The sequence below is a fragment of the Amblyomma americanum genome, chromosome 7, assembly GCF_052857255.1.
Source record: "Amblyomma americanum isolate KBUSLIRL-KWMA chromosome 7, ASM5285725v1, whole genome shotgun sequence".
NCBI lineage: Eukaryota > Metazoa > Arthropoda > Arachnida > Ixodida > Ixodidae > Amblyomma > Amblyomma americanum.
In genome coordinates, this window is record NC_135503.1 from 3,964,272 (window position 1) to 3,990,166 (window position 25,895).

At 45.1% G+C, this 25,895-nt stretch overlaps 1 protein-coding gene across 3 annotated transcripts in view; it reads right to left on the reverse strand.

Moving 5' to 3' along the window:
- The window catches only part of glu (structural maintenance of chromosomes 4-like protein gluon), a 112,393-nt gene that overhangs the window by 38,009 nt on the left and 48,489 nt on the right, over positions 1–25,895 (reverse strand). For all 3 annotated transcript variants that reach the window (XM_077630813.1, XM_077630811.1, XM_077630812.1), the window contains exons 11-17: positions 19,910–20,017; positions 19,455–19,576; positions 17,908–18,148; positions 16,655–16,816; positions 12,554–12,594; positions 8,901–9,088; positions 2,450–2,685 (exon numbers count right to left, since the gene is read on the reverse strand). In XM_077630813.1, coding sequence (XP_077486939.1) covers positions 2,450–2,685; positions 8,901–9,088; positions 12,554–12,594; positions 16,655–16,816; positions 17,908–18,148; positions 19,455–19,576; positions 19,910–20,017 — 1,098 coding nt within the window. The remainder of the gene's footprint in view (positions 1–2,449; positions 2,686–8,900; positions 9,089–12,553; positions 12,595–16,654; positions 16,817–17,907; positions 18,149–19,454; positions 19,577–19,909; positions 20,018–25,895) is intronic.

Here is a 25,895-nt window from a genome sequence, read left to right on the forward strand (position 1 = left end):
TATTTCTGCCCCATAGGCACGGAGGAAGACTATATAGGAGTGGAAACTCCGCTGTTATCGGCGACCAGAAAAGGTCGCAAGCCCGCGGCGCCACTATCATGCTGGCGGCGCCTGGCGGCCTGGAAAGAAACTACTGCCGTTTCGGTTGCCAAGGCAACCGGTCGAGCATGTTGCTCCCGTTCGGTCGCGCGCGCCTGACTTCTATTGAGGGCACTCTCGCGTGCTTCTTTAACGCTGGTAGCCCGAAGAGCAACCGGTGCTACGCTTCAACCATTTGAGCAGAGTAAAAAATAAAACGCGTTCTTTTCCATGACCGCTATAAGACGATCTATAGCTTCTGGTTGTAGGCAGGGCTTTTGTTTGACACACGTGATGACTTTGATTGGATGGGTATAAACGCTGCTGGCATTCGTCGAAGGCAAACATGCCTTCACGTTCGTCGAGTATGTGACCACGCTAAGTTTCATCTGCTAGAGGAGAACGCGGGCGTCGTGCGGCACAGCGTTTATGACTACACGTCAGCCGAGAAGGCAACAAGCAGCAACAACTTCTCTCCTTGCTCACCTTCTCCCTGCAACACTTGTAACCACTTTTGCAATTTCGAACAAAACACCTGCGTCCCATCTTAGTCTAGCAAATTCCGAAAGAGGCCGCATTGCGCGTAGCAGCGCTGTTAGTATTACGGCCCTCCAACAGACACCGGCAAGAACTGTTGCTGTTTTGACATAAGGGCGCAGAAATACAATGTCACGGCGTGCCTGCTGAAGCAAACACCCATCTCGTTTGCTTGTTGTCTGCTTTGAGCGCGCGCCACCTGCCTGGGCGCTGCATTTTTTTTTTTCGCTGCGGATTCTACGAGACGCCGTATGGCGCCACCACTGCATACGGCCCCGTCGGCGCATACAATTGTGACTTTATCTGGTCGCCTGCGCTCACTCGCGCTGACCGGAGTTTCACCTCCTATATAGTCTTGCTCCGTGCCCATAGGTGAGCACTCGTCACAAAGTCGGACACAAAGTCGCTCACAAAGTCGGAGAGCTGGAAAAACCGGACTTTCCCAGGACCGCAGTGACACTCTGAATCGCTTCTTACGAAGGACCTTAGTGTTGAACTTGACGCTGGTTAGAGCGTACGAGCCTTGAGTCGAACTCTTCACTTGAGAGTGAAACACGAACCACCTTTGCAGGCTGAGTTGTTCGAAACCAGGTTTGCCCCTGAAGGGGCGCAGCGGGGTTTGCGGAGCCTCTTTTAAGCACACAACCCGAAGAAGCCGGGCGCTGGGCCGGGGGTGGCTTGTACCCATTTTTACCGGTGGGTGTCTGGCGGTGTGTTTCGAACTAACCACCTCCCGCAGCCGAATTGATTGCAATTAGAGATTTGTAGCCGGCCGCTAATAATAGCCATATCAGATTTTAGAATTTTGAGAACGCCGCTACTCTCGCCGCTGTGGCATGACAAAATTTGGCTACATCATGCTAAAATACATGCACTTTCAAAAAGTATGCATGCAAAGCAACCCCTCCAGTGGTCGTAACTAGTCGAAGCAGCCAAATTTTGTCGTGCCACAGCGCCGAGAGTAATGGCGTTCTCGAAATTCTAAAAACTGATATGGCTATTACTAACGGCCGGCTACAAATCTCTAATTGCAATCAGGTGCCTACTGATAGTAGTTAAAAAGTTAACTATTAGAATTTAGTAAATCACTTAGGTAAGATGATTCGCCTGTTTTTTGACGTCCACCAACACTCACATTACTATGCCGCAAATTGCTTCTCGTTACCTCAGAAATCTTATTTTTAAAAATTAGTGGTCAACTTACCCGAAACACCTGATATATATACATGTATACACACACACTACCCACTGTGGCACGCGGCAGTTCAATTGATGATGGTCGAGAGAGGTTGCTCGGGAAGCGCAACCTGGGTTGTTTAAGCCCTCCCCTTTGGCAGCACCTGCCATCGCTAGTGCTAGCGCACCCAATTTGCATTTGGCCTAATTGATTTGGTTTATGACGTGTAACAGCACAAAGTGACTCGGGCTATGAGGGACGCCGTAGTGGAGGGCTCCGGATAATTCTGACAACATGGGTTTTAACGTGCACTGACATCACACAGTACACGGGCCACTAACATTTTGCCTCCACAGAAATGCGACCACTTCAGCCAGGATCAAACCCGCGTCTTTTGGGTCAGCATCAGAGCACCGTACCTACCAAACCACTACGGTGGCGCATGTAGCTTAACTACACAAATTGACCACCTTTTTCTTTTCCTCCTCCTAGCTGCTTTTCTTCTGCTCGTACTTCTGCAGAGTCACGGCATGTTACCACACGACAACGCACTCTTAGTTGTAGGTCAGTGCCTGCATTGTCCTCCTGAGTTCAGTTGTTGGCAAACATCGCAATGACCATTACCTCTAAATGCCACAAAAGAGGGCTCCTCCTCACCTTTACTTCCACCTGAAACTTCTGCAAGGCATGCTTCGAGGCTGTGACATCCTTGCGGAGAGAGTTGATCTTGTCCTCCAGTATGGAACGGCGCTCATGGAGGTCTCTCGCCTTATTCTCCAAAGCTGTCAGCTGGGACGTCAGCTGTTCCACCTGCTCCGCATTCATGCTCTCATCGAGCACCGTCTGGCCCATCTTGCCACGCATCACACGCCCGCCTCCGCCGCTCATGGTTCCTGCAGCAATCATCACGTTGGGGAGCACACAAACACATTCACAGGCCATGCAGAGCAATGCTAACGAGTGGCACTTGCGCATGCCCACTGCTAAGGAATCCATGAAAGTGAAAATAAGCTGCTGCAGACGCTGTTCACTCTGCACAGAGTCCTGAAAATTCACCAGAGCAGAAGCAATTCGCCACCTTTTATTAGACTATCCCAGCAAATTTTATGTACAGGGTGATCCAAAAGATAAAGTAAAAATTCAATCATTCGAAAACTATAGACAGTAACATGACACAGCTCTCTCACAAGTGCCCAGGTGGACATAGAATTTTAGTAACAAAAAATTTCATTGGAGAACAATTACGATTAACGTCACCAAGCAGCAACATACCACCGCAAGTTACGAGAATGGGGTAATAAAGAGCTTTCAACGTAAGGTCAGAGAGATAGAGATTGAGAATGGATTAATTCAGAGGAAAGAAAGCAGACTGTGGACATGCAGACAAATGAAAAGCCTAATCAGGAAGAAATTCTTCCATCATAATTCAAGAGGCAGCGCCCTGCTGTTTCAACTGCGATCAGTGTGTCTTAGAAAGTGAAGCTACAAAAACAAGTTTAACCAATATGATGATTAATGTGCAGTGTGTAGTAAAGCGGGGGAACAATTAAACATATTTTGCTAGAATGTAGCAGGGTTAATCCATGCCAAATGCACTACAGTAGAATCTCGATAAAAGGAGGTCGGTTAAACAGAATCAACGCTTAAATGGAACAAACGCCTTGCAGTTGGTTGGTTTTGTACTAAGGCAAAGTAAAAAAAATCTCGTTAATTGGAACAAAAATTTTTTGGCACCGTATAAACGGAACCGAAAATAGGCTCGAAACTGCAACTTGACATGAACGCGCAGCCCCATCGCGGTATGCATCTCTGCCCCCCCCCCCTTCCGATTTCTGTCTTTGGACGTTTCCGGTTTTCTCGCAGTGAAGGGTGGTTGACGAGATTTAAAGATCAGAATGGCATAGTGTGTCATGCCGTTTCAGGGGAGGCTGCCGCTGCAGACACGACAGCATGCGGGGACTGGCGAGCAAGGCGGCTCCCCAAAATTCTGCAAAGTGAGCAGCCTGTCTAGTATAGGTGGCGCCATCCAAAGAAAACGGTTCCGAGGGCTAAAACAAGGAAACATAAAGTCCTTTTTCACAAGCCAATAAATTGCAGTTCCCAATGATTTCCACGGAATAAGTGGGCTATTGACATTTTTTTTTAAATTTCAGAAGTGCTTTGAAAAAAAAAAAAGTTCACTGCTTACTGCTTTTGGGCAATAAAGTTTGTGCCCATAGTGTACCGTTCTCTTTATTATCTAGATTTTGCATTTGAGATCCGCTTCCGCGGAGACAGCCAATTGCGTGCACACCTGCCTCGTCGGGACCAAGCAGAGCGGAACGGATTGCAAAATCCGGAACCGTCTCTCGCTAAACGAAACATATTTTCCCCGTCCCTTGAGGTTCCGTTTAACAGGAGTCCACTGTATTTTGCTAGAATGTAGCAGGGTCAATGTATGCCAAATGCACCAATGTTTGCGCTCGACCATCTTGGATTTCATTAAAGAAATTTGGCTTTTTATTGAATCATCAAAAGCAATTTCCCTTAATATCTAGCGGCAAAATAATTTTCCCGTCATGTGACAGCCCTTTTAATTCTCCATACTGGTGCAAAACTAGGTCTACATAAAAAACTCATAATTAAATGTTTATTTCCTTTTTTTGCCCCCCAAACTTTTCTTAAGGACAATGTATGAGTTGTATTTTTTTAAACATGTGTCAAGAGATTTCCTATACAAGGTTTTCTTCATGCTTTCATGTCCATGATGTAAACCATAACTACGACACCAGTCTCCATTATTTCGCACAAGCCCCAACTCCTGACCATGTTCAACGGTTCACCGGACAAGTATCCTGAAGAATGGCTGGACCTGTTCGAGCGTGTCGCTGTATTCAACAGTTCGGATTACCAGACGAAAGCGAGGCACGTTTCATTCACCCTGGAAGGCCCAGCGAGAATTTAGTATGAAAACCACGAAGCTTCTCTGTCAATATGGGAATCATTCAGACGAGAGTTCCTCCAATGAAACTTCGATTGGGGCTAGTTGGCGCATGATATTCTTATGGTGAACGATGAGCTCAAACACTAGACAATCCAAGGAGAAAAGAGACACACGAAGTCAGGCGCTATTGTCCTTGCGTTTCTCCCTTCTTCATGGATTGTCTAGTGTTTGCATTCATCGTTCACCATGACAGTTCCTCAGAGCATTCACAAGCATCATCAGGAAAGATAGAGTGCAGCTCCTTCTACAGTAACACATTTAGCACCCAAATGAGACAGTGACCGCATACGAAAGAAGAACGCATATGTAGAAGACAGTGGCCGCATACATAAGACGCGGAGACAAGATTCCGGTCCCTAGGTGATTATATTCGCTTTTGTGGATTCCCCATTGAGTCACTTGATTCTGTCCTCGCACCTCGCAGAGCATGGCTTTTGTAAACACAGCACGCGAGAAGTGTGATGTCGCCTTCACTCAAAGCGGATGTGCAATGACTGAGCACGCGAGTGCATAAAAAGAGAGCAGTCTGAACAGTGCCAAAGTTGTGGCACCACAAGGACAAGGACGTAGACAGAGTCCTTGTGGTACCACAGCACTATGAATTCGTACCAACTCGTCCAATTTTCAACCCTTTTCCAAAGCTGTGTTGTGCAGTGAAGTGACAGTACGGGGCAACCATAACCGGCACTGCAGCTTTCAAAAATTGTTTTCTCAAATAAAACAAAAAAGACCTCGATTAGAATTGCTGAGCAAAATTAAAATAAAACGAGCTATTAGAAGAATAGTGTTACATTTTTGCAACTTTGGCATTTTTTTTTTCTGACTTTATTCAGTTAAATTTTAATGTACAGATTTTTTCCATGTAGTACATGCTATAGCGAGCCAGAGAAAAGTTTTATATTGCTCAAGAATGTTGCGCGACCATATAAAAAAAAGTTCCAAAATGGAGCGTTTTGAGCTGAAAAATCAAACTACAAAAACATAAAAAAAACTTGCGCAGGCAATGTCTTGACACATGGTTAAAAAAAAATACAACTCATATACATTGTACACAAAAAATTTGCAGGGCAAGAAGGAATTAAACATTTATTCATAAATTTTTTATGGAGACAGTTTTGCACTTGTCAGGAAAATTCAAAAGGCTACCATATTATGGGAAAAATTTTTTGCACTAGATATTAAAAGAAATTGCTTTTGATGGTGCAATAAAAAGCCACAAATTCTTTGACCAAAATCAAAGAGGTTTGGCTGCAAACATTGGTGCGCTTAGCAAGGAATGACCTTGCAGTCTATATCCAGATGTTAACACAGGCAAAGTCGCTATCCCTGAGTCCCTGTTATTTATGAATAGTGAAGGTAATAAAAATTTATCAGCGGTATACATTAGTAACAAACATTTGGAGGATTAGTGACTTAAGACAGACCCTGGTTGTTGAAAAAATTTGCATTAATGAAGTCACAATTATGCAATCTTCAGGAAAAAATTAGAGCCTTAAGGGTATGACATGACAGTGTTAATGGGTTAATGCCCACATATGCAGAACTGGTCATTCTCGACTTTACATTTAATGATCCTTGGGAGTCCTCATACCACTCATGGCGCAGTGGTGGTGTGGCGCAGCAGTTAAGCAATGTGCCAATGGCCTGCGATGGAAGCTGCTACCACCAGTGGAGCTTGCGCAACCCAGGTTGCTCTTCCCGAGCAGTAACCTCTCGTGACCAATCATTAAGTACCACCTGCCATGGAGATCAGTTAGCTCAAAATCTGATGGGCAAGTTGTGATGACACCATAAGGTCACACGACCTAGGTGGCACACCTAGGTTGCTTCTACGGAGGTTTTTCCCTCACTCACTTTTTCACTTTCACTCACAACGCCGACTCCAGCATCTCTGCAGAACAGGAGCCCTAACACTGTCGTGCTAAAATGTATTTTTGCATGTCGATTCTAAATGCATCGTTTAATTTCATGCAAAACAAGTCTTTGTGTAATATGTTAAGTTTTTGGAGAGAGCATTTAGAAATTTTGCTGCAAGGAACTTGTTTAAATGAATGGCACTACTTTTTTCATGATATCAAGGAATGCAATAAGAATAAAATTATCACCCTGACTGTCACAGAACTTGACTTATTAAAGTGTTGAAGTCACCACTCCAGAAACAGGGGACAACTTATCTTGCCATTTCTGAACTGGCGAGTTCAAAACCTCAACTCAACTTCTATGATAGACAGGATGATAAATTTACCTTTATTGCATTTCTTGATGTTAAGACAAACCAGTGGCATGCATTTCAGCAAGTTCCCTGCAGCTAAATTTCTTAAATGCTCTCTTCAAAATACTTGCATAACATATTGCCCAAGTACACAAGGACTTAATTAAATGGCATATCTGGAACTGGCGTGCAAAAACACGTTACCTGAAGACTGCATAAATGCGACTTTATTAGAAAAAAAAAATTTTTTCAAAGGCCAGGGTAACTCCTTAAAAGCAGGAAAATGATATAGAGGTACAAGATCAGGATTAATAATTGGTAGCACAGAAGTCAAAATTTGTACTTAAAAACAAAGGGAAGGAATACCAAGGTAGTAGCTTTATGTTTGACAGATTGATTAGAGAAAAAAAAAACTACCGGGGGCACTTAAGTCTGTTTACGTGCTATGAATGCAAAAGCATTATGCACTACAGCTGTCTCCATCGGTGCATTTGTGGTCTGTGTGTTAGTGTAACTTAGTTTGTGTTGGTCGCCAAACTGCATAACCATTCGGAGCTCCATGGGTTAATGCCCATACATGCAGAATTGGCCATTCTTAACATTCATAGATCGCAGCGAGTCCTCATACCACTACTAACACAGTGGCGCAGTGGCTAAGCGATGCGCCACTACACTGGCAGCTGGCTGTTCCTGTCCCAGAGAGCGGCGGGGATCATGCGACCCATGCTGCTTTTCCCGAGCAACTTGTTACGCAGCTGGCATGACGCTGCTCCGAACTTACGTGAGCTTGCTCTCATTGGCTGCAGCTTGCGCGACGCTCCTCCGAACTTGCCTGGTGGTGGTAGGTGCCACCAGACTACTTTTTTTATTAGTGCTTAAGCATTACTTGGCTCATGCATGGAAAGTGTGTACAGGAGGTATGGACACTTGCCCGAGCTTACCTGAGTAAGCTCCGGGTAAGTGTTCCCCATTTTAAAGGGGAAGATGCGTCTGTCCGAAAGCTACTGATACAATTGAAGCTGCCGGTAGCAAACTCGAACGTAACAAGAGTTCTTTTACCAAAAATAGTAGTGAAAACTCACCCTCGCATCATAATGAATATTATGTGGCGACAAAAGGCACACTATCCCATATTTACTAGCATATTGGTCGATGCATCGTGCAGGTTGGCCCCAACTTGTGGACATGGAAAAAGAATGCCGTATTGGTTGACCAACGGAAGGTCTCAAGGTCTCAGTCGCAAGTTTTTAGCTGTGGTGACCGGAATTTTCGGCGACGTCAAAATCGCATGGTGCTGTGCAATTTTCCGACTGCTCTGTGTGCAAGACAAATACTCGTTTAAATGCTGCCAAGTGGCGTTCACCGACATTTGAGTAACAGAAAAGTTTTGCTTTTATGATAAGGACAGCGCAGCAGGACTGTGTGTTTGTCTTTGTAACAGTCTTATCCCACGGCTCTCTTGAAAAAGAAGGGTTGTGTGAAACCTTCCCGCGATAATAGTGGTAACAGCTGCCGTGCAAAGGCATCTTCCTATGAAGAATAGCTAAAGGAAAGCCAATTTTTTAGGTACTACTGTCTGTAAACTTCTACCCAACTTCCTGTATACTGCGGCATCGCTCCCCTGCTTCATTTATATGCTTTTTTTTCCCTGCCTCATGCCCGCAAAGTTAAGTTTCATGTTATAGACGTTGTTGCACAACATTTGAGAAAATGCGGTATTCTTGCAATAAAATTTTTCATTACTAAACAAAGATCACGTTTTTCTGTGCATTACTGGGGAAACTGCATCGTGCTAGTGTGAAACTTTATTCTTTCTGTTACTTTTGGATCATCCTGTATGCTTGTATTGAAGGACAGCTTCTTGTTCTTTCAAAAAGCCATCCTCCTGGAGTCACCCATGCTAAAGATCTCACCAGACACGTCGACAAGTTCCCCCTGCAGAGTGACCACACGGTGACGTGTTGACCCCTGGAGGCCAATTCGGGTGGCCTGGTCAAGGTCGTTGGCCACCAGGGTGTCTCGAAGGGCAAAATAGAAAGCTGGCAACACACTGGGGTCCTTCACCGACACCAGGTCGAACAGACGAGGCACATTTTCAGGCCTGCAGAACAAACATTCATCAACTCACTGCAGGATGCATCACTCATAATAAATAGAGCACATAATGCTCGGAGTTTGAATGAACAAAGACACGGAGTAGTTAGGTGGTAATCATGCAGGTACTCGCAAAAGAAGAAGTGCCAGTGGAGCTGTGCGTTACTGCCACAAAGTGAGTGTAGTAGTTTAAAACCAAAAGCGGGAGCCTGTAAAGTTGAGCATTTGATACATCTATGATACTGCGCACTGTTGGATTCTTCACTAATTCGCCAACTGGCTTCTTCATACTCAAGATGCACAGCAGCCTTCTGATACCAGCTAGCTCCCATGTTCCCATCTCAGGACCACTAAGACACGAGTAACAAAGACGTGCACAGTGCAGACAACAAAGCAGGGCTCCAATGGTGTTTCGGTATTCTACAGGGACTCTTGCAAAACTCGTGGTTTATGTGGTTTATAAGGGTTTAGCGTGACAAAGCGACTCAGGCTAGGAGGGACGCCGTAGTGAAGGGCTCCAGAAATTTCGACCACCTGGAGTTCTTTAACATGCACGAGTCTCCAGAATTTCGCTTCCATCGAATTGCGACCACTGTGGCCAGGATCGAACCTGTCTCTTTTGGGTCAGCAGCCGAGCACCATAACCACTGAACCACCACGGCTGCTTTCTTGAGAAACTCAGTACAGTTAAATCTCGTTAAGGCGTACTCACTTAAACGGTAGTTCCGGTGCTCAGGACATATACTCAGTTTCAGACATAGCAGGCAACGCTGCCAAAACTTGCGCCTGTTCACGCAAGCAAAGTCTGCGCCTGAAAAGTAGTTTGCCATACAACTGAAGAGAACATATTCCATTTCGACAAATATCAAGTACCTCGACTGGCAACCTCCAGCACTTCATTTAACCTTTTGCCACATTTTCGTCCTGCGACTCAGTGATACTTCAAGAAGTAAGAATGACATGTGGTGGTATGATATGCGGCTGAACGGGCAAATTGCTCAGATTCCATCTGCACCAAAAAAAATAGTGCACACTAAAAATTATAGCCAGAGAGCCCGAATGCTGAGCACCTCATAGCTTCGACTGATTTTCAATGCTAACTCTTCGTTTTATGCCACTCTTCATTTTCATCCAAAACACATAACAAGGCTTCGAGAGGAATGAATATGTGGCGGAACAGTACAGTTCAGCAGGCACCCTACTACCGCAGCCTCCGCAGCAAAAGCCTGCTATGTATGAAAAGGAGTATAGTCACGTGAAATCTCCAAATCAGTTTCCATTAGACCTCTTGTATTTGGTGCCCGCTTATGACAAGGTGGCCTTTTGTGAACCTGGTTAGCGCATACCTGTCTTCATGTATGATGCTGAAGGTGTCTTACGTAAAGCAGCCATGAACTACACAGTGCACTACAAGAGAACTTCACGGGTGCTTCGAACATGTAGACCGCAGCGACGCTTTAAGAGGTGCATGGCGGCAGCGGGCATAGCACGCAACGATAATGTCTGTAACTGCTGACAACCTCCGGAGAGAACTCCCCCCTCCTGTTGCTGGGGGCACAATGATACCCCACCACACCCCACCACCACCCCCTTCAAAGGCAATGGTGTACAAGCGTGCAAGGGCCCAGCCACATAGGTGTGCCCATTGACATAGCTATCACGTATCACTTTCACATAACTCTGCTGGATGCAGGACACTAAATTTCCTCCAAGAGCCACAGACACCATTCCCACGTTCCTGGCTAACCAGCATCATCAGTGCACATCTGTGATTCCGCCTCATCTCGTTGTGTTGTCACATTATTGGCATTGCTATGGACCATGTGCTTCACAAGTCCAGCGCTTCCCAAGTCACATCACTCCCCGGCACAACTGGCGCTGAGGGCGAAGGTCCAAGTGTTGAACTTCACTGGAATCGCCGCCTGTGAAGGACTCTTCACAAATATCTGCAGTGGGAAGGCAGTGTAGGAACCGTCGCCTTTAGCATGTTCAGGGTCATAGACAGTGCAGCTGAAACTTCTCCCCGTGGGTCGATACTGACATTGTTGCCTCCATCACTGGCGAAACGTCGTCCAATCCAAGTGGTGGCGATGAGGAAGCTCAAGACAGCGCAGGCCCTACTATTGGAGAAATTGCATGCATGCTCTAGCCCGAATACAGGGCCTCACCCGAACGGGACCTGCTTTAAGGGGGGAGCCTAATCTTGCAAACAAAATTTTATTAATGTAGTCATAATTATGAAAGCTTCAGGAAACATGTTTTTTTGCACGCTGATTCCAAGCATGTCATTTAATTTCATGTAAAACAATTTTTTGAGCACTTATGCCATTTTTATGCAAGTATTTTGCGAAGAGCTTTGAAGAAATTTTGCTGTGGTAAACTCACTGAAATGTATGCCATTGGGTTCTCTTGATACCAACAAATGCAATAAGGGTAAAATTATCATCCTGGCTATCATAGAACTTGAGTTATAAGGTATTGAAGCCCACTTCAGAAACGGGATAATACACTTTTCTTCGCATTTCTGAAGCGACAACTTCAAAACCCTATAACTTAAGTTCTGTGATAGGCAGGAAGACAGTTTTACCCATATTGCATTCCTTGATATCGAGAGAACCCAATAGCATACATATCAGCAAGTTTCCCGCAGCAAATTTTTTCAAAGCTCTTCGTAAAATACATGCATAAAAATTACACATGTAAGTACTCAAGTAAGTAATTGTAAGTAATTGTTCTACTTAAATTTAATGAGATTTAAAATTAGCACGCAAAAATACATGTTCCCTAAAGATTTCTTACCTGTGATTTCATTACTAAATTTTTTTTCTTCAAGAGCAGGCTCCCCTTTTAATGCTGAAGCTGCACTAGTAACTGTTAGGCACAAATGACATTTCTGTAGTCCTAGGTAAAAAAAACCTGTGCTTTCTTTCAAGAAATACCTCAGGTATCGTCTTTTCCCAGTTGAGTGGATATACTTAGGTTATTTTCAGTTCAGGCATACTGCTGTCTTATACAGCTTTTTTTGCAGTCTTACAAGGTTCACCTTAACGAGGTTTCATAGTAGCAGCCAGTGACATCTCAAGACAGGCAAGGCGAAAAAATGAATTAGAAGGCAGACAACATGCGTGCGCTGTATATGGGCTTGCTGCCTCCCTTCAGGCGCATGTCAACTGACGCAATATGTACATTGAACACGCCTTTCCAAATAAAGGTTTGGAAGCACAGTTATGTGTGCATGTGTCATCTCACATATGTTTCTTACAATACTTCTTGTCTCCAAAATAAAGAACCACTAAGCCCTACCGTCTGCACTAACACAGGTGGCGACAACTTGCACAGTGATGAGCGAAGTGCACAATTGTCAGTTCAATCATGACCCGCATAATTAGGCTGCAAGAAGCCCATGTTTCTACCAGCTGCATTGCTCAAAATACGTGCATATAGTATCAGATCACTTTATCATCAGACTTACGTGGTAATTTTCTTCTTTGTATAGGGTACCCAGCGATCCATCTAGAATGCATAAAATATATTTAAAAATTATTAAAAATTCCACAAGATACCTTTACTATTATTCTTTGCTAGCAATTCATGATGATGAGCTGTTTAACTAACTAACTACAACGCTGCCATAATGCTAAAAAAGCACCATTTTTGGCGAGCACCATGGCCCAACGTATTTTAGTGTGCACTAGGTAGGTCAAAGACCCATTTCCCAAACATTTCACCCCAGATAAGATGAGCACCAGGTCAGTAGGAGGCCTGTATTCCCAGTGGGTACCCAACGGCACTGGGGATCGAACCCATACTGCATGCGAGGTGGACGCTCAAACCACTAGGCCACCACTGCGGTCGAAATCGGCATATTTGGTGGCACTGAAGGGCAATATGTCCATTTAGGTTTATTTCATTTTGTGTTTTGGCACATGTTTGGTCTACAAACACTTAAGTACCATTTTTACCGTGTGCTGCAAGAGCTCTCAGATTGGCACACTTGTACACATGACTACTGAATATATGAAATTGGCCCAATGGAGCTATGAAACGATAGCTGAAGACCTTGTAGCCACCTTCAATGTCAAAAACAGACAGCAACAGCAACCATTTTGTTCCCATGTTCACTCCTGTGAAGGGTGTAGCAGTAGAGAAGCTTCGGCAACACACAGTGTGCTACGATGCATGGATGAGGCAAAACTGAGCATAACTATTCTTGCACTGCCCACTCCACACAATGTGAGTGAAGTCACTAGCCAACACTGATGTACCACTGAAGGAGAGAAAAAGAAAATGCCACGTTACCCAACAGTCACAAGTAATGGTAACTATGCAAGGAAGCTTCATTTCTGCACCAACTGACATTCGACAATTCAAGTGCACGAATACTGTACGAAGGTTCTCATCTTATCTGGGTGTCATAAGCAGCATTTAAAAAGACTCCTGTTAAATTATAAAATCTGATAAAAGTGCAATTTCAATTTAGGTGCCAAGGCTCAATACATTGCTTCCAAGAGACCAAAAATTTAGAAAATTTCGAATGCTAGTGCACAGTAGCCCTGGAGCAGGAGCACAGGTCAGAAAGGTAAATAATGCTTGTGATATAGCCTGCAAAGCAGAAGTAGTGGACAGAAAAATTATTTCAAAGAAAACCTCCTGAGCAGAACTTCTGCACAGCGCACATGGCCAACCTAAATATTTCACAAGGAATGCTGCTTCGCATGCAAACTGTTCTGCTTTAATAAAAGTGCTAAATGAAGGAATTTACTAACAGCCCATGTTATAAAGTTATGAGGAAGAAACGCAGGGGTTTCCTGGTTTCCCCCCCATGGCTCTCGAAGATCACAAAACTATAAGGCCGCTTAGTTAGTTAAGTGCGACCGCCACTCCTCAGAGCAGCATGTTGTGGAAGGAGCACCTCTAGGATCACGCGGGTGTTGCAAGTGTCTAATTTCATGAAGATTGTCAGAAGGAGAAAGGTGCATGTACAGTAAAACCTCATTGATACATTTCCAGTTCATCAGACTTACCAGGTCATAAGCTCAAAGTTGTGGGCATTAAAAATGCTTCATAGAGTTACTTTGTTTTTTCTCCCAGTAAATACGTTCCCAGACAACACGATATCCAGCCTACTACGTTTAAAATTAAGACAAATCCTGGTAGTATAGCATGTTTAGCGACCGAAAACACTTGTGCAAGCTGAACATAAGAGCACACGACACGGTGGCTTCTCTGCACTGTCTAGATAGCACTAAAAAGAGAAATGGCTACTACTCATACCACACAGAACAATTTGATACCATTAAGTGCTTGCTGCCTCAAGTTTTAATACCGTTTGCATGGTGCCACACACAAAAATTTAATGGCATCAGCCTTACTGCCATTGGCGACCTGTTAAGTTTGCCACAACTCATTTCCTCGAGCAATGCGTATTCTCGTCCAGATTGCATACACAACAAGCATGCAACTTTTTCAGTAACAACTTGCTATCCATTAGCAAATAGTTCCTTCGTAACTTTCAATCAGATTAGGCACCCTTACTGTATTTTTAATGCGAAGGATGCTATTTTTACCAGCACTTCTGACAGATACCCTCAGCTTGTATTTTTGAACAACATTCCTGAGATGTGCTCATTATCACATTATATTCAGGTAAAATTTGACTGCCTTGCAGGCATCATAGTTACCATGACTTTCATATATTGGCATGAAATCTGGACCTGTAGCACCAATTTCGAAAATACTGGCATTAAAAAACTTGAGGCCATGACCAGCAAAAACTTGCAAGATGGCAATGACCACGACTGTGTCCTTCTCTCAAGTTGTAAGAGATGTCTCATGGAAAAATAAATGTTTTTTTGCATGACTGTCTTCTGAAAAACATAATGGCAAGCTAAGATCGCACAGTGATGCAGTGCCAACCTACATTCGGAGCCAAACTTTTTTTGCCAAGAGGTGGTCGCAACTTGAGAGTCGACTTGTAATCAGAATTGACTTACAATAGGTAATACAGTAAAAGCTCGTTAATTCGAACTGAAAGGGGACAGGAAAATTGTTCGAATTAAGCAAGTTCGAATTATCGAATTGGCGCTAGAATGAGCGGTTATAGCGCCCCGCCGCATGGGCAGAACCCGAAGCAGTCACATCTAGACTCATTACCGCGAGCTAGGCGCTACTACATGTTTGTGGCGGGCATATTCTGAGAATTAAATTGATTCGGTCCTAATGGCAAATGAAATAAATTGATTGGCCAGTTATGCGCCAGAAGCAAGTACTGGAATGCATTCATGTGAGCAGCGAGCTTTAGTGCTGGAATATATGACGCTATTTATGCTCCAAAACATGTTTATTTATAGGGTGGGGTTGTAGAAATTAAAAGTAATCGGCGAAGTGCATTTGCTTGCGTTTCTTCTGCCGAGACTCCATCAGCATCATCTGCAGCTTGCCCAAAGCTCATGCACAACGTCAGAGTTCTGACAGAAAAGTGGCGTGCTGCAACATCGAGCGCCGACGCTACTTCATGTGCGCTTGGTGGTGGCATAGTCTCGTCACCGCCATCGGGCTAATCACTGTCGGCTGTTTTCACCGCACGTGAGCCCTGCGACGTCTGCTGGGAGCACGCAGCCTCAATTATATCGGCATCACTAAAAAGGGCTCCAACGTCTCCACGCTGCTGTCCATGTAGCTGGAGCTCGCGGCACCAACAAAAGCTGTCATTGCCCGAACCGCCATTGCCGCCATACTACGTTGTTTGCACCATGTGATCACGACCCAGCAACAGCGGCACAACGAAAACCTGGAACAGCTTGCACCAAGGCATCAGTGGAATGGGCGAGTGATCCTGCAGCGAAAACCTGCTACGGCACGCACCGGATCACGGGTTCCGTGAGACTCATGCACACGGCTTTTTTTTCTTTTCCATTGTTTTACATCACTGGTAAATTTAGAGCGTGTTTTACTTGCTATGGGTCAACTTCAATCTACGAGGAGCAGTGTCAGCCAGTGGCTCCTAGTTCGAATTAACCGTAGCGGATGCCAACTTGTTCGAATTATCGGGAGTTTTCTTGCATAAAATTCTTCACATTTTCTTTTTAGATACAAGTGTGTCTTTACAGGCCTTGTTCAGTTTTTCTTATAATCTTAAGAGTTGAAATAATTTCCTTTTACCCCCAAAAGTCATGTGCTTCCTCAAAGACATCAAGTGTCCTAAACTCATGCACTGCTTTGTACTTAATAGGCGGTGTAGTAGGCACTGAGTTCACTTTTCAAAGCGTCTTAACATGTCAAAAATGCGCCTGTAACCATGACCTCTAAATCTAAACACCTCGTGCAGTAATACAACAAAACTGTTAGCATAAGCTTTAATAAAACGGATACAGCAAACAGAAAAACTGCCCTTTTTGTCCTTCAAGAACACTTCAGGTATAACCGAACTATCTAGTTGCAGATGCAAACTCTCAGGGCAAGATATGGTACTTCTTTTTTTTTCTGAACCACAACTCTGGCGGAAGGAATTTCATAGACACCAATCACATGACAGGGACAAATGGCGCAAAGTTGCAAAATTCACTGGCCTCACCTTTTCGAGGGCAATGAAGTTGGCAGACCCAATGTCATGTTTCTTCAGATACTCAACACAACGTTGGGCTGTCAGAACGGTGTCTGTAACTATATAATCTAGCTGACCGCACGCTGTGGATATGGCCACATCGTATTTCTCGTCGATCGCTCCAAGGTCACCCTGTGTACACAAGTAACCAAACCACAACACTGTGAAGCTCTTGCAAAAAACTTGAATTCCACATTGCCATCAACAGCTTCATCTGTTAAGACTTCTTTAGAACTTAAAAGAAGAATGAGTGAACAAGCTTATGTTTTCGGATAAGCTTGGTGCATATTCTACTTAAAACCTACACAACTTAAACCCTCTATGACCTATGAAACAAAATTGTAGCTTGATGACTGTAAATATGTAACAAACTCATTTCATTTACACAATGGTTGTAAATGTATAACTATCAGCATGACCTTCTAAAAACAAATCAGCCGTGGAGTGACACAAACAAGGCATTTCACCATGTTTTGCATCATTATATCGAGCACAGTTCACATGACACATTAGATTCCCCAACAGGAACTCAATAAAGCAAGAGAGTACAAAAACCATTACAATTTTTTTTCTCAAGCTTAATGAACTGAATGTATAGCAGTGAAGCAAAGAAAAAAAGTTGAGGACAATCAACTGGATTGATGCGATGTAAATGCGATAGCATTCTTCTTCCACTCGCCAATCTCTTCCAATTCTGATTCTATTACAATCACGATTCTACTTTTATTCCGAGTCCACTGTCTTTCACTTCCCAATCTACTGCAATTGTAATTCTTTTGCAATGCCGACTATGCAACTATGCAAAATGCATCACATTGTTAAGATCGCTGCGAATCCTCATGCCACTACCAGTGCAGTGGCACTGCGGTTAAGCGGTGCACCACTGAACTGTCAGGCGGCTGTTACAAAAACAGCTGCTAGTGCGGCTTTTGAGACCCAGACTGCTCTTTCCAAGAAATGTGAGAAGGAATAGCACCTGTAAGCCTAATTTTTTTGCAGAGTACTTCGGGAGGCTGTATATATTGCACATAGGCCTGCTGTTGTCTAAGTCATTTTTTAGAGCCAAATATTTGAGTTTTTGCTGGGTCATTCTCCTTCTTCGCCCCTACAAGCGGAGAAGGGCAAAGGGAGAGGGGGACGGTTGATAGGTGGAGGTTTCACGCAGGCCTTCCTAATGCTATTGCATTAAAGAAATGTTCAGCGCCTTTCGTGAGTTGACTCACCAGTCGCCCAATGATACCCGGCAGCTCGCCTGATCGCTTGGCCTGCAGAAGCGAATCGAGGACGTGCGACCTCGACCTGTTGGCCTGGGCATTGGAGCGCAGCTCTTCCACCCGGTGGCGATCGGCGCGCAGCTGCTCCTGGGCTTCCTGGTGCTGTTGGCTCACCTGTGCCAGCTCAGACTCCAGTCGCTGTAGCTGGGACTCCTTCTCAGGGACGAGCTTTTCCAGCCTGCTCAGGCAACTGCAGGAGATGTTAACAACCATGGGTCTGATTGGCAAAGATGCGCATCGCATACGTAAGAATACCTCAACAAGACAGATGTGATAAAAAAATTATGATTTTTTATGACGCAAGGGCATCTTCATGGTGTTTTCGTCTACCCATTTCCAAAGCAATTCACCCTAACGAAGCCGAGCACCAGCCGAGGGGAAAACTTGTACCCATTGCATCACCAGTGGGTACCCGGCGGTGCTGGGGATCGAACCCTCAACCTCCCGCATGCGAGGCTAATGCTCAACCACTAGGCCAGCACTGCAGTGGAATGTGATAGAAAGACAGTCAGAAAAGGAACAGAAAGGTGAAATAAGGCAAGCAGTTGGATTAACATGAGAACTCGATCCCAAACAGAGAAAGGGAAGGTGGGCACCACACGCACCCATCTCCCTTAAGGTTTATGGGGCATTTAACGTCCCAAAGCAACTCAGGCTATGAGGGATGCCGTAGTGAAGGCTCCGGAAATTTCAACCACCTGGGGTTCTTTAACGCGCACCGACATCGCACAGAACATGGGCATCTCCCCTAAAGCCATACATTAGAAACATGAGCATATCCGCCACAGCAGTTCAGCAGTTATGGTGCTCGGCTGACTCTGCTGGCCCGAACAATGTGGGTTCGGTCCCGGCAGCAATGGTCACATTTCGATGGAGGCAAAATGCTACAGACCCATGTACAGTGAGATGTCAGTGCATGCTGAACCCCAGGTGGTCGAAATTATCCAGAGCCCTCCAATACGGTATTCCTCAAGGCCTGAGTTGCTCTGGGATGTTAAACCACATAAACCATCAAAACCAAACATCCGCTTGGTTTGAGAGCTTCAGAAGCACTAGCTATAGTGTAGGGGAAGAAAAAAACGAAGTCTCATTCTGCAATCATCGAATGTTTCTGGGTTTGCTGCAATAAAAGTTGTGCACAGCAGTAGAAAAGGTGCTGAGTACGGAATAACCTGTTAGCAGGTACATAATGCAAGGCGTGAGAAAATGCTAATCTCAGTGCTGATGTCACTATCATTATCATCCCTAGCAGAAGCAGCCTAACTATGACCGCTGCAGTACAAAGACCTCTCCTATAATCCTTCAGTTAGACCTGTCCATCACTGAAGTGCACACAGTGCATGTAGACAACTCAGCATTTTTATTACACTTTATGTTGATGGGAACAAATCACCAGTACAGGTAAACCGGATGTTTAAATTGAGCTTGAATTAAAGGTAGTACATTTCATTATGCGTGTACCAAAAATACACAAAAATTAATCTCCACGACCTCACCTGGCCTTGTCGTTCAACGAAGCAGTCACTTTATCGAGGTTGATTTCGATGTCGTTCAACCTTGCACTCTCTCGCTGGTACGTGCTTTTACAGAGGTCCAGCTCCGATTGGGTGATCTCGTACTGGAGAGGAAAAACAAGCACAACAGTGTTAGGTGCAAAACAGTCAGGGATGCAGGTGGGACAGCCGGCAGACCATGATGCTCAGTTTCGTTCTAAGCACTTCTGCCACGCAAAAGATGGCAGCACATGCCATGGGTGGTTACGCTGCGAGCCCATGACCAGCTTTTATAATACAGATGCATTACTAAAAGTATCTTTCAGGCACAGCGTTCCACATAACGAACCATAGGGATAACGCAAATCAATTTAAAAGGACACTTGTATCAAGCTGGCCAGCCCTAGTGACACTGCCATGTCAAGGAAAGCACCAGTTTCACAATGAGTTGTGTCTACCTTTGACTTCTTCTCACTAACTCCCTTCTGGAGGCCAAGAAGTTCTTGCTCATGGATGGACTTCTGCTCTTGAAGCTCCACAGTCTGCGTCTTGAGGGATTCCATGACCTGGAGCAGAAACAACCTTTGTGTGGCAACAGCATCTCGCTCTACTGCCCCAATGCAGGAGCAAGATTTTCCATAAAATGCGGAAGCTTAAGACCCTGAAATCCATGCTTCCAAAACCTAAACTTTGTTAATCTGAACTCCAAACAGACTGAGAATTTGAATGACGCACAGTTCATATGAGATGAGGGTCACTTGCAGAGAAAAGAGTCTCAAAATGGTAAAAAAAATGCGAACGATTTTTTAAAAAATGGCATATTCAGGATCATTATATTCTAAAGCACTTACCAAGTTTCAAGGTCCCATTCGACCTCCAACTACTAAAAAAATGATATATCTGATGCCTCCGAAGGGCCGAAATGGGAAGCTTAGAGCAAAATGCGGTAGAACTTCGCACCCGTCACTTCCCTCAGCCACGTCCCGTTGGCAACCGTTTTGGTCTTGTTTGAAAGCTGGTGCTCTTGTCTACATCTTGGTATTACTCACTATTGTGAAATTCTCTAGGGGTGTCTACATTCCACCATTTTCTCAGGCCCCAACGGCGGCCTCCAAATGGCTGGTGCGTGCGCTTCAAATGCAATTTTCTCAACTTTGCGTTCTTTGCCAACATGACTAGCCTTATGGAAGTTGTTTGTTTTTATGGTGCAATTTCAATTAGTCTTATACCACTGAATTCAGAAAGAACTGAACTATGAAGCTAGGCTTTTTTTTCATGACTGAGTCAAAGATATCAAATTTTCTGAACACGATGACACAAGACGGTGACAATGCCAAATGGCCCAACAAGCTCTTTATGCTATCACATAATATGTGTGACAAGTGCAACTGTTTTCAAGCTACTTTTCCTCTAGGTATTTAATATCCTAGTCATTTTCAACTGGTTGTTCCCTTTCCTCCTGAAGCAGCCTCTATACAGGGTGCCTCAGATAAGATGTACCATAATTAAAATGACCTAAGTGTTCTTATGAGCTGAAAGGAAGTGCGTATTGTTAGAAGCTATGCAAAGTATTTAAAGCTCTTCAAACAGTGCAGTCGCCAAACCCAGCGATACCAAAATCACTCCGCCTGCTGCACAAAATACAATAACATATTACAAATCAGTGTCCTTTCCTACCTACCTCACTGCCCTGGATCATACGCATACTTGAACATTGCCTCTACACATTCATAGTGGAGAATTCAAGCGTTGTGTACCAGCGAACGTGAACAAACTTGCTCAACTTTTTCTGCCTTTTTGCAATTAGCCTCTAGACAAGCAAATAAAAGCAATCTACTTCTTGCCTGGTAGATCCCAGATCTATTAGAACATCAGCAAATGACGTTAATGGAACAAGCTCGTTCCCTCCTCTGTGACAATAGCAAAGTTATCAAATCAAGTGCTTCCTTTCTCTCTAAAGAAACTAAATGAAGCATAAACATCGCATTTCTGCAGATTGCACAGGCAAAAAAAAAAAAAATAGGACAACAACTGAACATCAACCGAACGGAGCAACAAAAAACACCAACGGAACATCAAGTGCTTAGCCCGATGTGGGCGGCATCACTTGGTTACGAGGCAGAAGAGTGATTGTTGCCACAGAGGCAGGTCGTGCCGGCTCTTATTTCCCGCACCGAAATTGCAAGCTATCAGCAGCTACACCTGTCTGCTCCCGTTTGTCGACAGTTGCTTTTGTGTGATGATTCATGGTTGTCTGGTATTTTCTAAAGAGAAATTAACACAACCAGTCGCCACTTGGTGATCGATAGTAGGCGACGACCGAGAACACAGACTAAAGTTGTCCTTGATTTTCGAGCTGAGCGCTCCTTGTAAGTTGATCTCCGCAGGCCCATAGCATTCACTGCCTTCAAACAGATTTTTCCGCACAATTAAGACATCCGCAAAGTACTTTGATTTTAGACGACACGCAAAAAAACAGGAACTAGCCGTGGAATCACCTGTTTTCTTCAGGCCGCCATGTTCACGCTATACCACTGCCAGCGCGCCCTCATGACAAGATACACAATAGTAAATTTAATTGCAAAACTGAGAATGCTTCTAATTTTCCTTCATGCAGCTGAGTTTTCAACACAGTTTATCCAAATAAAACAATATTTTTTTATTCACTGCATTTGCTCTTTTTAGGCTGACAAGTCCACATTTTACCGCTGAAAGCACACCTTCGCAACAACAAGGGTGAATGAACAGCAAACTTAAATGCAAAACTGAGAACACTGCTTGTTTTGCTTGATGTTGTTGAATTTGAAATACAGTTTCTTAGCAAAACAAAACAATGTTCATTTTATTCACTGCGTCTTTACAGCAAAACGTTAGCCTACGGTCTCTAAATGATTCAGGGGCGGAGCCCTGCTACTAACCACCGCAAACCTTGCTGCTAATTGGTTGATCCCGTGGTCGGCGTCTTGCGGTGCCATCATTTTGACATCACGCTCCCAAACTTGAGAGCGATTTAGAGAGCAGTACGTAATTCGGACCATGGAGTTGAAGCTATAGCTGTCAAAAGACAACACTGATCTCTCCAAAAGGGCACACAACACAAAGTCGGTATATCAATTCTATGACTGTCATGTTGTATGCATAGGAAAATTATGCTTTATTACGCTGAAGAAAGCGAATAACTACTTCCACATCTCAATTTATGAGGGGAACAGAGTTTGAGACATGGCCTCCGATGTCGAGCACGAAGGCTAAACTTGGCTAGACCCTATAGCATCACTAGTCTTGTTATTAAAGAATTAAGTTGGGCTAGTTGGTGCTTTTGATTCACAGACGCTAGACTAGTTGAAGTCTAGCGTCTGTCCTGTGTGTTTCTGCTCTCCGTCCTTTGTGTTTATTAACGCTAGTAATATGTCGCCGTCTGTGAATCACTAGTCTTGAAGGCCAAATGTACGAATATTATGAATGCCACCACAAAAATGGACTACATCACGACACTGAACCCTCTATCCCACACAGACAAGTCATGGCAACAAGGTACGTGAAAACACCCCATGTCAGAAGCTCTGTTTAAAATGACTCACACCGAATGTCCCGATGCATTTTGCTGTGCCGTTTGCCCATTTTCAACATCCCCGAGTTTGATAGCCCCCCACACAATTGCCCCAGTGCATAATATACCGCGGCAGTAAATACTTCATACTGGTGTTCCAAGTGTGGGCTTCGTGGTTCTAGCACTGGTACCATGGTTGAAAATCTACGTTTCACGACACTCGCATGTGCTAAAAAAAAGAACTAGTATAGCAACTGGAACATAACATATTAAGTGCACGCCCATTTCACTTTGCATCATGCTAACTGCATGATCAGGGTGTGTTGCTGGGCGAGTTGGTTTGACATTCTGAACACTGAAGCGCTGGCAGACAACGGACAAAGGGAGGACGAGACACACAGTCATGATGTTGTGAGAAGCGAAATCTTAGCCTGCATGCAGTAACCTCACTCGCTATGCTGTCATCGCACAGTTCGCAAGGTACTGAGAACGGGCATAGCACGGGCGGTTTCTGCTGCAAGGCTTTTGAAACGTGGGCATCATGGCACAGGGCAAATGCTCCCGGCGCTTTTATGACATGGAGTTAAAGGAGCTGTGAAAGGGGGGTCTCAACAAAGATGCGATGTGCCTAGGACGCTAAAGGACGCCGCTTCACAAATAACCTTCAGCAAGAATTTTTTAGATGCGTTTTGTAGAAGCTGAGTTATCTGTAGTCATAATTAGAATTTCCGCGTCTTCGCGCGTTTCCCTCTCCTCTCATCACTTTTTGCACGCTGAAATGTCGGCGCTCCTCCGCCGGCCGCTTGCACCCACTTCCTCCACTGGCTGCCAACGCGCGCGAACCAATGCTAGCAGTTTTTTGCTAACGTAACAAGCGCGGATGCTGATGTAATGAGCGCGGATTTGGGCAAAAGCCCAGCACCGCAGGTCGCAGCTAGGCGCGCAATCGGGAGTTTTAAAAATTGTATAGTAAATTATCGGTTCGCTTCTTAGGTCTTGTATGCGGCATGAATGCTTGTTGGCCTGTACTCTACATAAAGCAAGCATTTTATGACAACCTCAAACAGCATTATCAGGGGCCCTTTAACAGCAATGGGCATTTTGCACGCAGGGCAATCATGCTATAGCTGGGCAGCATACTGTGCAGCGTCAGAGCGGGCGGTGTTTTGTAAATACAGTTAAACCTCGATGCAACGAACGAAATCCTCGGTATTCCAGTTTTCATAACTTCGCGTTCATAGAACACCATGTATTTTTAGCCTCAATATAACGAAGTTGATTTTGGTGCACTTTCACCACAACGAAAATTCATTGCTGGCTGGAAACAAACCTGCAGAAAAATCGTATCACAGGTGCGAGTGGTTGAGCGGAGCACGTGCCGAAGCGCGTACCGAAGCGCGTATTTGAGCGCGTCCATAATATGGGCGCCACACTGCTCTTACATACAGAGCGCATGGCAGACATAAATACGACGATGATCACAGTGGTGAGCGTGCCAGAGACTGCACCATCTGGGGCAGTACAGGTGAGGCTGGCACGACCATCTGCGCACCATGGCAGCCTGCCAGGCCAGCCAGTGGCTCTTGCTATCTATTCCAAAATTGGCAAATCGGCGCAAAATGTGATGCCCTGCTCGCGCTCGAAGTCAGCGCGCCGCGTTTATCATGTTTACAGATGCCCAAAGTTTGGTAAAAGGACTGGAAGGTCAGTGCCGTCGGCACACCTGTCAGCTGTGAAGCCTGTCGCGCGCTTCACACTTGAAAACCTTGCTTCTAATTCGGACAATGCGCGTATGTGCAAAAAGCACACATTCGTGCTTATGGCAGAAAACGAGGAGCGGGACTGGCCTGATTTCACTTCATTGGTTGGTGGTTTTAGGACACTCTCTTCGTTCTCGCCGACATGAAGAAAGAAGAGTAAGGGGAACGCGAGGGAGGGGGCTGACGGCATGGCCCATCGCGAGACTGTTGTCGACAGCCACGAGGTCGCAGCGGTGACAGCGGCGGAACGCGACGTCGCATCTGCGGTGTGCTTGGAGCACTTACAAGAGGATGATGATGCAAGAAAAACAATAACTTGAGATGAGTGCGTCGTTCCCGTCACCCACGAGGTGGTTAGCGCGATGGACGTGCTGGGGCAGCTCGCGACATAAGACGCGCGGAACGCCATTGCTGCTGGCGAAGAAAGGGCAGAAGAAGCATTTTAATCGCAAATGAAGGCTTTTCCTGTGAGTTATCCGCAGCGCATTTTGGCGGATTCTTAGCATGCTAGGAGGCGAATTTCTATGTTGTGAAATTTTAATATTACAAAATAAACTGCAGGTTTTACCAACTTTGTAATATTGCTACGCTACTAACTACTCTAGTGGCGCCATGCAGCGGCTAAACTGCATTTCCTGGCAGTTGGCAAGCCTTGAGCCATCTCAGGGCTAGACGCTTCGTCTTCTTCATCTCTCGTGCGGCCTGCTGCCTTGCGCGTTCCAACGTCTTGCGCGTCTAATTAAAGCAAGTAAAACAGCCCTGCTTACGCCAACCGTTTCTCAGTGACATATTTGGTGGAGGTGCTGGGTAACGGCCCATGTACGTTGACCTCGAGGACACCTTTGACGTCAGCTCTCAACGCGTGGCTACAACACCGGTCCACAAGGCGAGCCACCGTCTGCGAGACCTACAACCCGAGTTCGGCCAACTGACAGCCCCGGTAAGGGCCATGACATCCACCGCGGCTAGCCAGACAAGTCAGCACTCTGGGAATGCCCCGCCATTGGTCCTTCACGCACCTCGATCGCCGTCACCGTTCCACAGGGACAGGTTCGAGGACGTCGAAGACTGGTTGGCCAGCTTTGACCGAGTGGCGGGTTTCAATGAGTGGGACGGCGAGCGCAAGCTGCGCAA